The following is a 14,889-nucleotide window of genomic DNA, read 5'->3' on the forward strand; positions in this document are numbered from 1 at the left end:
TATTGTGGTGCTGTCACGTGTAAAGGGAGATTTGCTCAAACCCGCAGCATGTGGTCACCTGTCAATGCCCCAGGAAAGCCTCAGCCCTTGTGCCTGACCAGTCTGCCAGCATCCTGCTGTGGGGACCCTTCACTGGGCAGTTCAGGGGGTCAGAGGTGGCTCGGGGTCACTCCCCTCCTGCATCTCCACATCTGTACCCAGTGCTGGCTGCCCAACCCCTTACTCAGCGAGGGGTGGCTGTGCCCTAGGGCAGATATCTCAGGGCAGCACCTGAGACGAGCTGGGGATGGGGACCTGTGCCAGTGACCTTCCCCACAGCTGCTGCTGACTCCAGAGCAGGACATCTCCCTTTCTCTCTCCTGGTTTTAAGCTGCTGGGAGGGTTTTCGGCTGGAGAGGACACTGAGTTCTCTCTTCTCATGAGTTTTGACAGAGACTGGCCATGGTGTCTCCACCCTGCATTTAGACCCCATAGATTGTGCTGTGTTTGGGAGGTCGGGTATGCTGACTGCCTTCCACTAGGAGCAGCAAGCATATTTTCCCCTGTAATTTCTGTAGTGTTTTCTTTATAGTCTCAGTCACTTTCCCACAGATGTAAAAAAAAATTAAACATAACTGGCCTTAAGTGTAAACACTGCATTAAGCCTGCTGAGTATTAGTGTACTCACTAATAAACATGTGCCTAACAGTTTGCAAAATGAGGTCTTTTGATATTATTGTTTTTAAATTTACTTCTGATATTAATTTACTAAAAATTTAAAGTTAGTATCATTAAAAGGTACTGCTTACAGCCTTGTCAGCTAGACATACACAGACTTAAAAAAATACTTGACATATTGACCATTTTAAATAAAGATTCTTCTTTTAAATAAAGTAACCTTCTATTACACTACTGCGCACTTTGCTGTCACACAATTGTTTCTATGTTGTTTTGCTTTTCTACTGGCAGAAGCTTTCCCCCAAATAAACAGAGAAATAAATTAGTAAGTACAGCAATTTCCATATTCAAAAGTCACAGCTGTAACTTAAAAGGCAAAACAAAGCCCCTTTACCATCAGTTGATGTCTCAACATGCCATATACCTAATTCCATTGGTGAGGAAAACCCCTGAAAGTACAGGCACCTGATCATAGAACCTTAGAATGGTTATGGCTGGAAGGAGATCTTGAAGTTGGTCTCGTTAAAACTCCCCTGCTGTGGGTATGGACACATGATGCTAAGGGTTATTTTCTCTTTTGAAAATGCACACACTGTACCTTTTCCTGATAGATATAGGTAATTTAAAGGGACAGGAAAAAAAAAAGCCCAAACCAAAACCCACAACAGAATTTATTTTCTTTCTTTCTTTTTTTAATTTTGCATTAAAGAAAGGAACTTCATCAACACTGATTGTCATTTACAGAAAACATTCAAAAATCATGTGTGCATTATTATGAAATGCTAACAGTGTTTAACTAATAATTTACAGGTCATAAAATAAGACAAAGATCTATTACATTCTAAAGTAATATAGAACCTTTTCATTTGACATGGATGCTGGTCCTACAGATTCATGATAAAAAAACCCTCAATGGTCACTTTCTAAATTAATCAGGCTGTCTTTTCACTCACATACACATAAATTAGGTCAATTATATTAAACAAGGGAGAAAGATCAGAAGAGAATTGCAGATGTAAAAATGCTGGATGAACTCCTGGCACTGTTGAAACCAGTGAAGTGTTTGCTGCTGGTTTCAATGGAGCCAGATTTTTACTCAGTACATCATGATTCATTTGCAGTTCTGCTTTTTGCATCTACAAGCCAGTTAAGATACATGACAGTTATTACACAATTAAGCTTATTAAAAAATAAAAAGAAATCACTGTTGACTCTATGAGGCATTTGATTTTAGAAAGGAACTTTTATTTGTCTTTTGAGAGTGATTAATTTTGAGTGTTACTTATTATTTTATTAGATTGTTTATTATAATACTTCTTGACAGGCAATGCAACTCTTGTGTGTTACCAACAGTGGTAAACATGCTTACCAAATAAAAAACAACACACCCCTAAAATTAAAATTAAATTGATTTACAACAATATAACTACAGCCAAGCACCAAATAGCTCGGGGCTTGGATCCTTAACATCTCATTTCATTTTAACAAAATGAACTGGAAATAGGATAAAAACATTAGATATTTGAAAGTGGGAAGTATATGAAAAATCATTTCTTCTCATAATCCTAAAAGCATTTTCAGGGATATTCCAAAAATATTAGAAAGCTTCATTTAAATCTAAATATCTATCTTAATTATGTTTTTATTTTTTTTATAAATTGGTAATCACAAAATACTAGCCATTAAAGTCACATTTGGATGCCAAAACAGCATCTAAGTACTTTGCTAATTATTTATGCTCCTGCCTGTATTACATTACAGCTGTTGATAAACTGGACATAGTTTCTTTTTTCCATTATGATCTTTAAAATGTGCATTTGGTGAAGATCAGTTATGGCTTCAGATTACAGCTAATGAGTGACCTGACCTCAAATCTGAATAAGAAATTAAAGGCATACAAAAATATTTTGCTCATTGGAAAGAGAGAAATGTTTCTATTAATATAAGTAATGTCAGAAGGATTCATAAAAGCCATATGCTATAAGGAAGCATTATTTGCTTGAGCAGGTTTTCTTCAAATCAGTCAAATGCAGTCTGCAGGAATTATTATAGTACTCACTGTACAGACTTCCTGGGATCACGTTTCTCTGACAATCCCACACTTGTTTCCAAATTAGGAACAGAAGCATACACTAAATATCAACGGCTGGTCAAAAGGCTTTATCTATTACAATCAGTTTCCATAAAAACTGAAGAGTACATTACACTTACAGGAAGCAAGTACATAATTTGCTCTTTGATGTTTTTCCTCTTTAAAAAAAATCCAACATTACAAAGTCTTATGTTTAAACAGAGACATAGAAAAAATCAGTGTATTCACTGTCCCGAGTTATTTACAGCAAAAATTACAGAGACAGCATACATAGTATTGGACCTTCCACAAGCATATATTAAAAGTAATTACATATGAAAAAATATTTATTTGTCTTCTACATTTCTACAATACATACTCAGGTTTCTTTCTTCTTGTTTTGTTTGTTTAGTTTTTAAGTAACTTCTTTAGTGTTAATCAAATGAGGCAGAGAGTGCAGCTGTAAAATAAGGGATTTTGTTGCTGTTATGATTCCTATGTTCTTTATATTGTCCATTCATTACAACTGAAGTCATTAATTTGACATGGGAATTATAGCAATTAGCATAAATCTCAAAATACTCAATGTATTCAATTTAGCTGAGTGTTGATAACAGCTTAGAGTTCAGTTGTGCTTTATTTGTTGCCACAAGTACAATCACAGAGCCGCTCCCAAAAGTGTACTAGAGGTCACATGGCAGTCACACAAGAGGCAAAGACTATCATGCCTAGTTCACAGGCTATGCTACTCAGTGGCTTTTTAAAAAATAAGTGCACGAATAAATCCCCATATACTGCACGAGAATGTGTGGTCCACACTCCGTAGGGTTAAATGATTATTAGCTTTTTGTACTAACAACAAAACAACTTTTTTGCCTGATTCTGACATTGAAGTGACACATTAAAAAAACCACAAATGTAGTGCATCTGAATCTGAATCCCCAAAGTCAACAGCCTAATGTAGTTACTTTGACTTAATTAAGCTGCGTGTCTAATCAAGACAAGTATAAGTGCTTTTTTTTTTCTTTTCCTTCAAATAAGCTGGTTTTATCCAAAACAGTTGTCAAGGTAAGCCTATTCTTTCCTGTTCTTTCCTGTTCTTGGTGGTTAACCATCTACTCCTCCTAGTGTTTCAATGCAGTTCCATTCCTGTTGCCCAAATAAGGGGCAAATGTGTTCCTATATTGAAAACTAGGAATAATTGTTTAAAATTCTCTCCAGACAGTCTTATATTGAACATACTTTACTGCCGTCCATGTACAGTCATAAACAAGGACCTCAGCATTTTCTTGAAGCAGGAAAAAATTTCTCAACAGCAGTATTTTCATTCATAAATTAGCAGCTATATCCAACAAATCAAAAAAATATGCAAAATCACCATGATATCTACATTAGTTGAATTTTTTCTTTATGTTATTGTACAGAAGACCACGTGCAAAGCAAACAATTTCTGCAAGTACAGTTACAAAGAAACAATTACAATTTACTTATTGCTGCTATAGCCAACGCTGTTTTCTTTCACTTTCCCTATGTGCTGTGCTTGAACTGTGAGGATGATGAAATTATGCAAATGTAGTACATTATGTTACTCAACTCATTGTGAGCAGTATTATCCTCGCTGCCTGCAGTAACATCCAGGAAATACTTCTCCTTTCCCAGAGGATGTTCAGCCTGCCTTTTTAGGAGAGTTACTGATCTGTGAGCTACCACTGTGGAAGTTTCAGGACTCTTTTCACAATGGCTCTTGTCTGCAAACTACATACACAAGTGGCTTTTAGAGCTGCAAACAGCTTCTGGGATGATAACTTACTGGGGTGCTGGGCTCATTGTCACACAGTCATGCAGGGACAACATGTGCAGGGACAACATGATGCATGCAGGGACAGCACAGCTAAGTGAGAGCATGAAGGGAAAGGAGGAAGGAGCTTCCTTTCTACCACCTGGGTGGAGCTTCCCTTGCAGGTTGCAAGTACTGATCAACTTTGAGAAAGAATGAAGATGAGTCATTTACTACTCCAAGCCTCATTCACTAGGAGCTAGGAGTGAAAGGAAAAGGAAAGAGAGGCCAGGTCCTCTGACCAAAAGACTGAGCCTTTTAATAGGAAGCTATCATGCTAACAAGAACTTCAGTCACTTGGACGTGGCTTCTAGCAACATGAAGGATTAAAATAAAAATTGCAATGGGATGCTTGGCAAAGAATATGATGGTGAAGATCCTGATGCATAGGGATGCTGGCCTCTTAACTCCTGAAGTGTCCATCAGCCTTCAAGGTGGACGGGGTTCAAAGGATGGAAGGAGTCAAAAGCCACGCATACTCACTGTGATAATGGGAGCAATGATCATATTCAGAGCTGAGGAAAACCTCTTGGTTGAAGACATGGAATTAACTTAATGACTGGCAATGTAATCCATTGCAATTTATCTTTCTGTGTGTGTTCTTGTAGTGACAGAAAACCTGTGGTGTAAAGCTAGGGATAAGCACATTTCAAAACTCTAGGAGGTGGGAGTACTTTTCACTAGCATAGTATAAAATGGGGTAATGTTTTCTTGATATGAGAAAGGAACTAATCATACCATGGAGAAGTATTGCTACAGAGTCATGGGCTAGCTATGATTTTGTGCATCCCTGAGAGAAAATGGTAGCTGTTAGCCACTTGCTCATGTCTACTTGTTCTTCACAGTCACTTCTCCATGTCCTAGCTCAGCGCTCTTATCATTGCTGACATACTTATTCCATGTCTTAACCTTTCCTCTTACACACCTGCAGCAAGTCTGAATATGAGCTCACGTTAATGGTACATAAACTAAGTACTTTGCAACTTTGTCAGTTGTCTAAATTCAGTAATTCATACAAAGCTTGCTTACACTTTGTTCCCAAAAGGACCTTAACTTCATGAGCCGATGGGTCAGTAGGACTCTGCTGACTGTGAAACAACAGGCAAAGTCTGACAGATCAAGCTGAGGAAATGCTGACAGTGAATTCAGTTTATACCAATGTTATTTCTAATCATTGGCTTGAAAGCCTTGTCTGGGTCACGTTCACTTGGGCAGCTCAACCCATGCCCTTCAAATCCTCTAACATTCTCTTTCGTATTATCACTGTTATATTTATAGTTATTTTCAGTAATGAAACATCCCTGAGTGGCATAGAGTGCAATGTTTGCATCAAGCAGTGATTGTCATTTACGAAGCATGAAACTTAAAGAGTAAAGACGAGGACGGGGCCTCCAGCACACTGTTCCTAATGGATGTCAGAGATAGGATTTAGTTTCTAGAGTGGAGGCAGAAGGTGCTGGGACTGGCTGGTAGGTGTAAATACACTACTATTTTATTGGCCAGGGAAAAGCAAGCTGCTCTGTCTCAGGGTTCTATTTCACACATCCTTAGACATAATGAATTGGACCAAAAAAAAAAATAATTGTGTTTCAGTTTGATCTTATGAGCTATGTTCCTGGGATGTCCAAAAGACAATGACTGAAAATAGGAATGACCTTTCAGGCGGGACCTTAGCTCTTCTGGAAACAGCACAATCAATGCAGAGTCAGGAGGGAGGAGGAGGATTGGGGGAACCTGAACATCTTTCAAATGACGTTTGAAACACAGCTTCAGAGGGGTCAAAAAGTCAACAGGGAAAGGAGCTATCAGCTGCACATCTCTAGCTATGCTGCCTGACCAGTTTATGGGACTGCTGCAATCTTAGAGAAGCTCATACAGCCTGGTAGAGGGAGGCCAAGAGGCTAGCACACAGGAGCAGCTTTGCATCCTCTTTGGGTAGAAGTTGTTACATCAGAAACCCTGCAAACTGTCCCAAAGGGAAACACACCCCTACACAAGCTGCCATGGTGAAACTGAACAAAGAAAATCACGTAACAAAGTTCATCTTCATGGGCAGCTCTGGCAGCTGCTCCACCTCAGCACCATAACCTGGCACAGGTACTGAAACAGCACTGGTGCCCAAGGTGCAACAGGACAATAAACTGACCCCTGTGAAACTGGGCTGAAATAACAACATGGAGCATGAAGTCAAAGCATTTAGGAGAGCAACATCTGCCTTCTGCTCAACAGAGCTCACGTGGGACCTCTCAATGCCAAGAGCCCCAGTCTTGCTATCAGTTGAGCACCTTCTTTGCTGAAATGCCTCAATTTTTCCTGACTTTAGTTAGAGCTAAGTGTCTGACAACTTGCAGAATCAATTCATTCATGCTGTTTATTCACAAGCCAATCAAAAACTGTACTTTGCTTTCAGAAACAGGTTTTCTCAACTGAGGTGCCTTCTAATACCATGTTTCTTTTCTAGCAACTTCCATTAGAAGGAAATATGAATCTTAGAATTAATTCTTTATAAAAAGAGCAGGCAAGAGAGATACAGCAAAATGAATTCTTTGTGGTAGTATAATGAACACTGTAAATCTGCTTCCTCAATGCCAAAGGTAATTTAGCATAATATGGTTGAATTACTGGAGAGCAATGCTAGAAGTAGTAGATGCAATAAATGCTTTAAATATATGCTTTAAATATGCTTTAAAATAACCTTTTGTTACAGGTCCCAGGTTAATCAATCATTAAAAAACATGTCTCATTTGAAAAGTTTGTCACTAAAAAAATCAACAAACATATCCAGTTATTATAGAAAGAAGATGTGATGGATTTTAGTTTTAGACACTTATTTGAAAAGTTTCAGCTTTTACCGTGGACTACTGAAAGCCAAAAAAACTAAAATGAAGAACTAATATTGTGAATTATTAAATTATTTACTAAAATTCATGCTATTTTGTCCTTAAAAGTCCATGGACAACTTGAATATGTGAAGTCCAATATCAAGAATTTGAAATTTTGAGTGTAAGTGACTGTGTCAGCAAAAACAATCACAAAAATCCAGCCTGTGGCATGTGATCATTATGTGTTGTTGTACACTCACTCAAAGAAGGGCAAAAGAGGTACTATACCTATGTGGCCAAGCCCAAGTTACAGAAAATTAAATAAAATCTAATTGCAGTTACCATAGCACAGTTCCATAAATAAATAGTGTTTGAAAATGAATTTTCATTTTCCAAGTAAATCACAACACTATTTGCTCAAATCCTGTACTAATAGTAACAAAAATTTGTTTGGCAATAATCGAAAATCTCAGTAGATGTTATAGCCTATCAATGACAATGAAGATCTTCTATGGCAGAGAATTAGAAGTTTTAAAAAGCCAAGAATTCACTTTTATTTCTAAACTGGATATTTCTACCTTTGTGGTCTCTCACAAGTTACTTAACCTTTTTTCTTTCATTTCCACAGCTTTAAAATGTGATCATAATCATTACTGATTGGAAAGGTCATGACATTGTAGTGATATAAGAATAGTGCTTTAAAGATTAAAGGCCCTGCAGATAATAATTAGTGTCATTTTCACTGGTGACCTCCATTTAGTTATCTTGCCTGAGAAGTAATTCAAAAATCCCAAGGAGCAATTAGCTTATTAGAGAAGAAAACAACATTTTCAAGATGTAACACACAATTGTGAAGAACTATTTATAAACATGACAAACCTCTTTATTAAGCAGCACTACGAACAATAGTATTTATCACTTATTCTATATTTCTATGGGTTGGCTAGATATATACTTTTGATATACTGTAAGTGAATTTATAAAATATTTCAAACAGTATGTGTGTGTTCTTGTGGTGGGAAATCAAGAAAAACATGAATCCCCTGCAATTAAAACTGAGCACTTCTAGAGTTCAATATGACTCCATTTTTCTCCCGATAAATCTACACAAATAATAGGTAGACATTAAGTTTTGGTATACACATACTTGAAATTTGGGATCCTTTTCTTCGATTTGCCATACAAAAAGGGCTGCAAACAGGTAAATCATCTTATAAAGGAATTTCAGTCTTACTGTTAGAGTGGTATAAAGAAGCATCAAGAGAAATGCTTCATTATGTTAATCGAAGACATTTTAAGGTAGTCACTAGAGAAATGTGTTCTGAATTTGGAGTAAAAAAGGTAACTTTAGTAACTGCTGTTCTATATAGCATTAAGCAATTTTGAAGAGTATGTCATATTTGTAACAAAATTCTCACAACCAAATTTGCTGGACAGATTTTTTTTCTAAGTTGTAATGGACCTGCACAGAAACATTTATTAGCTGAGATTGTAACTACTCTTGTACCTGTTCTGGCACTGTTAAAACAGAACAAATAAATTGTGATATTCTCAAGACTTGATTCTGCCACAAAATACATACGCAAACTTGCAAACTGACTGATGGAAGGCAAGGGAGAGCTCCTCAAAGTACTTGAAATAGCCTGTGAATTATCTGCTCATGCAGAAGAGAGGAGACTGAGACCAGAGCTGCCTGAGGCATTAAGTTATCACTACAACAGACCCGATTTTCTTCACCCACCCAAGGGCCCACCTGTGTCCCTGTGGGCTCCCTGTGACACTGCCCCTCCATGAGCCTGGCAAACATGCAGGTCCTTTGTGCTTCCCCTTGCCTTGCCTCAGATTGCACTGGCTTCTGCATAATTTGAAATAAAGAAACATCTGCTTGTGATCCTGCCTTCACTTCTTTTCTTCTCTACTGCCTGCTTCTTCTTATTTCTGCTCTATGCCCTTTGCTGGTATCCCAGGAGGAGACTTCTCTGAAAAAGTTCACAATGGGTAAAAGTGGTGGTAAAGAGAGATGTAGCAGAAAATGAATCCCTCTTTCAAAGCTAAACCATCTGTGTTTTGTACTACTGGCAGAATGCAGATACATTAATAATGACTGCTGATTAAACTTAATTAATCCACAAGATTAATTCCATGGTCGCCTTCCACTCCCCTCTGTGTTCGCCTTTGGTTTTGCAAGCAAATGCATGCACAGTCAATTCAGAGACAGACAATAAGAAAGCTCCAGCCCTTTGCTCCACTCCTGAAATGCATTTAAAATAAATCCTATATATGCATATATATATACAGTTATATACATACAGATATATACATACATATATGCACGTGTTTAAAACATACAGAGATGTATGAGTGTAATGGAAACCATCAGTCCCATCTAGATGATGACTGTCAGAAACAGTGACAATTACACTATTGTTTGTAGTAACCATGGACTTCTCTCACTTTTGACTTTCTTCCTCCTTCCCTCCTTTCCTTCAGAGATACATTTTAGGCTTTCCACGGTTTTCACTGAGCTTACTACCTATCTTTCTAATGAGTTCAGCAAAAAACAAACCAAGACTTGAAGCTACTTTTCAAACCAGTATATATAGAACAAAATCCTGTGTGAAATCACAAAAATGTACATATGGGATTGTCTACATTTTTAGTCCATGTTTCAGACACTTTACTGAGATCAGGTCCTACTACGTTCATTTTTATATATGTTATACCCCTGTAACAGTGAGAAAATTAAAAAAAAACCCAATCCTATTCCTCTTTTCAGTAAAACCATCCAGACAAGGCTTTTGCACCATTGATACATTCCTGATGTTTGATTTACACACAGCACACATGCACTACAATACACACATCTCAGAAGTAATCCTGTCATTACAGATTGGCAGCTGACAATTTAACTCTGGCAAAGCAAATCTTGATTGCCCAAAGTAGATCTATACATTACTTGGAGAATGGGAAATACATGACAGCTGGGTTGAGCATCCTTTAAATGTAGGCATGTGATTTTACGTTACAGTATGTATGCATATAATGCATACATACGTATGTACATACATACACATATATATGTATATATATGTGAGTGTGTGTGTCTTCCATATATGCACCATAATTTCCAAGACAGCTACAGATTTCCACATGCATTAAACTATCTAAAAACATAGAACTAGGCAGTCTAATAAGTGGAATTTTCTTAAATTATATTTTAACAATAAACAGCAAGAGTAATACTGCAAAGTACTGCTCTATTATCATGTATATCTACAATAAAATTCTAGGAACAGTTATCTCCCAAAACATCCCCCAATAAAAGTAAATTAAAAAAAAAAGGTAACACCCAGTGTCCTATATTTGTATATTCATTGTCAGTTCAAAAATGAAAAATAAAAAACAAAACGAAAAGTAAACAAAAGAGAAAAAAGACATCCCCACTCAGAGTTGCATATTTACATTCTTCAAACTGTAGCGGTGAAAAATAATTCTATTAAGTGCAGGACATTCCTAGTGTTGCAGTAGTGACATTTTTAATAATTTCTTCATGAAAACATTTCTCTTTGTCTTACTAGTGATGCATTCCATGACTACGTGAAAATTCTATTATCCCCTTCACTTGCAGCCAGTGGTTGAGTCTGGATTGAAAAGCTCCTTGTATAATGGAGGAAACAGTGTGTTCACTATGTCTGGATGAGATTGCTTAAATACCTGCAGTTTCTCTCCATGCAAGTTGCAAAGTGCAGTAATTGTTGGTATCTTGGCTATTAACTGTAAGACATTGAAGCAAAAAAAAAAAAAAAGGAAGAAGGTGGAAGCATATTTTATATAAATTACACTTTCCAAAATGAACTATGTTAGCTTCTTGCTGAGTAACTGAAAGCGATACTCTAAGCTCCATCAAAACCCACCCACAGGACTAGACATTGTTCTTACTGTAAGAGCCTGTAACAGCAGAAACAGCTGCCCCCAAAGTTTTAGCCAAGGGCCAAAAATGCATCTGACATGGAACAGCCTCAAGGAGCACATTTTTAAGGCAGTCACATTCTTTATAGGGTATGAATTAAAATTACTGTTATATTGAACAAAAAATGGAGTAAGAGGCAACAGGGACAAGAGTCAGACAAGCCTCTACACATGGCAAGAACACAGTGCATTTCTTTTAGCTTACATTAATGTGGCAATACACACAGAACTGGCTGCAGAAAGAGAAGAGTCATGCTTGAGGACTGCTTGGTATTTTGTTTAAAGAACTTACCTTTGTCAATGTCTCCTCATCGAGATGGTTCTTCTGAATAACATGTTGAAGTGCAAAGTAAATCTTTTCCTGAAGCTTCTGGACCTTCCTTGGCTCTATTAACCAGGCTCGATCTGCGAAAAAGGAAAATAAAAGTTAAAGAATGCACAGTTGTGGGGCATGCTCATGGTGCATACAGGGTACTGTGCTGGCAAGTATCCACAGGAATGATAAATCTCACAGGGAAGGACTGCATTGCATGGTTTCGGAGGCAAACTGTCTTAACCCATTAAAGGGTTACCTGAGCACTTAATTAACCCATACAAAACATACAGGAACACAGTGTTGGCTCTGCATTTATTTGTTTAAAACAGGATGCTAGGCATCAAGATGGAAACAATGGCTCAACATTTTATTATTCTCTGTTGGTACAATCAGTGTTCTAATATCATACTGGCTAGGTGATAAACATGTCCCGTTATCTCAGTGTCTTAATACATAAATAATAAACTTACTGATCAAAACAGTTCTTTGAAAATAAGATAATTATTCAAACATTATTATATCTCATTATTTATTAGACTAATATTTTGAGAAAAATATATTCTAAATAAAAATAAAAGGCTTTCTTCATGAGAATTTTTTCAATAATTCAAAAGAATTGCAAAGTGCAAGTTTCTCATTATTTAAAAATGTTCTCTTAAACAACACAAAATGCAAGATAATCTGGAAGAATAACAGCTACACAGCTGTTTTAAAACCTATATGGCTGCTACTGGACTCAAATCCCACTTGCAGGAGGTTGTCCTTACAATCTGTATTTTCAAAAGTCATAAGTTCTGGAGAAAGCACACAGAAAGGGAAGTAGCAGACCCCAAGACAGCCCAAACCCATTAATGCAGTGTACTTGCAGCACCACTGAACCTTCTGTTTTCCCACACTGCAAACTATTTTTTTCTCCCTCAATCCAGACCAATTCTTGGGTATAGATTTTAGCTTTCATATGGGAAATGGGAAAACTTCTTTTATCACAGGCATGAATCTTCACGTACAAATTGAACAATTCAGGAAAAACCCCTTTCACTTTTCTTTCATCCATTCCCCATCATTAAAATAAGTCACACAAATGAATTAATTTAACCACTTCAATGAACACACATGCCACACAGGCTGGAACCGAGTGACATTTTATCACAGCAGTAGCACAGCTCTGCCATTTGTCTGACTGTCTCTGGGGAGAGGTGTATTAAAAGAGTTGGTTGTCAAGTATTGTGAAAAGGAAAAAAATCAAACCTCAGCTACTTAACAGATGATCAGGAAAAGAAAACAGTGTTTTGTAAACGTTAGAGAACTGTGTTCCCTGAAGGTAAGCCAAGGGATCCTGTGCCATCAATGGCCATGGAAACAGAATTAGCTGAGAACACATGCACTTTCTACACAATAAGCACACAGTAATGTTTAGACTTCAGAGGTTAGGTGCTAAACTTTATGCTACTGCAAAACCTGGTCTTTAAATAATGTTAAATAAATGCCTATTGTGGCAGACTGGAGCTAGAAACATTTACCATACAGACCAATCCCTAAAGGTTTACCTTTCTTCACTAGCATAAGGTTAAAAATAGACTGAGGTGGTTGAAGGACAGGTTCATCACTCACCTGTCATGAAGCATGCTGTATATTACACAAGAGTTCTTAAATTCATGACAAGAACTAGGTAAAAATTTTTAACAGATGCTAACTTTGTCTCCCAAAATGTGGTTTCTACCCCCTGAACACCATCTGTAAATTTGGCTGGAATTTCAGAGGTAACTCTAGCTATATCACAGAAGTGCAAGAAAAAGTGAATAGATCAGTGACCACCTTTAAAGGACACAAGAAGCAGTGATTCAATAGTGTACTTTTCCTCTTGGGTTTTGAACTTCTCCATCTTCAAAAAGTATGCTGTCCACTAGGCTAGAGAACAGTGTAGGAAAGAAGTTGAGAGACAGCTCAGAAACAGACAAGATCTGCTTTTGCCAAAAGGAAGATGGGAAGAAGGAAAATGCCAAGTCAAAGTCTCAGGAGACGGATTGGCACAAGGGAGCAGCCATGTTCCTGTCTTACCATGTGCTTCTTTTGTATGTTTGAAGGTGGAGATGCCTCTGCAGCCTTTACTGGATTTGTACAACATTTCAGCTTTTGAAATCACAAGTCAATCTAGAGAATCACCTTCAAGCAGTGTGGTTATGCTCATTGCGAAATGGAAAATCCGGATTTCTGCTCTGAATTAGATGGATGAGACACTGGTCTTTGCAATCTTTGCAAGACTACTGATGGATGGTACTCATGGACACCCTTCTCAGTTGCCCTTACCCCCAGTGGACTACTCTGGTTTCTGTAAGGGGCCTAAACACTGAGATGAAGGCTGCAAGAATCACCTTCCAGGTGGCGACTTTTGCAGAAAAGAAACCTGAATATGAGTACTTCCTATACGGAATCTTTGTACGCTTGTATTAGTCAATGAAAGGACTGGTGCAGGGACTTCTGTGAAGCAGTGCTTTATTTTTAAATTTTTTAATTTGTTCCCATGATGAGACTCTTTATTGTGAGGGAACCAGACCTTCAAGTGTGGAAGGAGATATTTCTTTTTCTATTGTTTACTGTTATTGGTTTGGTAGGAAAATAAATGGCACATTTCAGTATCAGTTCATTCTGGACTATTTTCTCTGTCTTCTCACCTCAAATGTAGCAGCCCAGCTGAAACAGGAGTTTTTTAGGCAATCAAGGATTACAGGTTTTTTATGGAAGAAAGATTGCTTTCACTCATGCACTTGTTCCTGCAGCCCATAATTTCCTTCTTGCTCTGTTTTAGGACTAGTTATGCATGCTCACACACTACAGTCTGCATGCACCAAACACTTTTGGTCCTTTTAAATTTTTTTTTTTTTTTAGCTAAAGCAATAGGAGACGTTGCATGTATTCTCTGGCTTGCAAACTAAAGGGATGTATGCAGACCTGCAGAAATTAATCAGAATTTTGATTCCACCTAATTTTTCCAGCAGCTAGCACCCTCTGCCACCCACCCATCTTTGTTCTTTTCAGACTGAGAGAGGAATGATGGGCAGAGACATTGCTGATCCAGAGAAAGTCAGGACATCTAGGGGGTGGTGCAGAGGCAGCTCTCATGCCTGCACCCAGCTGGGACACCTTTGAGGTGGAAATCGTCAATGTTTGGAGGGTTGTAGGTCCAATATTTTGGCGTAACCCCATGAAGAGTCACTGG

The 14,889-nt window shown here is 37.7% G+C and overlaps 1 protein-coding gene across 1 annotated transcript in view; it reads right to left on the reverse strand.

Annotated features, from left to right (window-relative positions):
• Positions 1-1,880: 1,880 nt before the first annotated feature.
• Positions 1,881-14,889, reverse strand: part of RORB (RAR related orphan receptor B) — a 137,487-nt gene continuing 124,478 nt past the window's right edge. The window contains exons 9-10 of the mRNA XM_036403333.2: positions 11,649-11,761; positions 1,881-11,161 (exon numbers count right to left, since the gene is read on the reverse strand). Of these exons, the coding sequence (XP_036259226.1) occupies positions 11,006-11,161; positions 11,649-11,761 (269 nt within the window). The 3' untranslated portion in view covers positions 1,881-11,005. The remainder of the gene's footprint in view (positions 11,162-11,648; positions 11,762-14,889) is intronic.

The sequence above is a fragment of the Molothrus ater genome, chromosome Z, assembly GCF_012460135.2.
Source record: "Molothrus ater isolate BHLD 08-10-18 breed brown headed cowbird chromosome Z, BPBGC_Mater_1.1, whole genome shotgun sequence".
NCBI lineage: Eukaryota > Metazoa > Chordata > Aves > Passeriformes > Icteridae > Molothrus > Molothrus ater.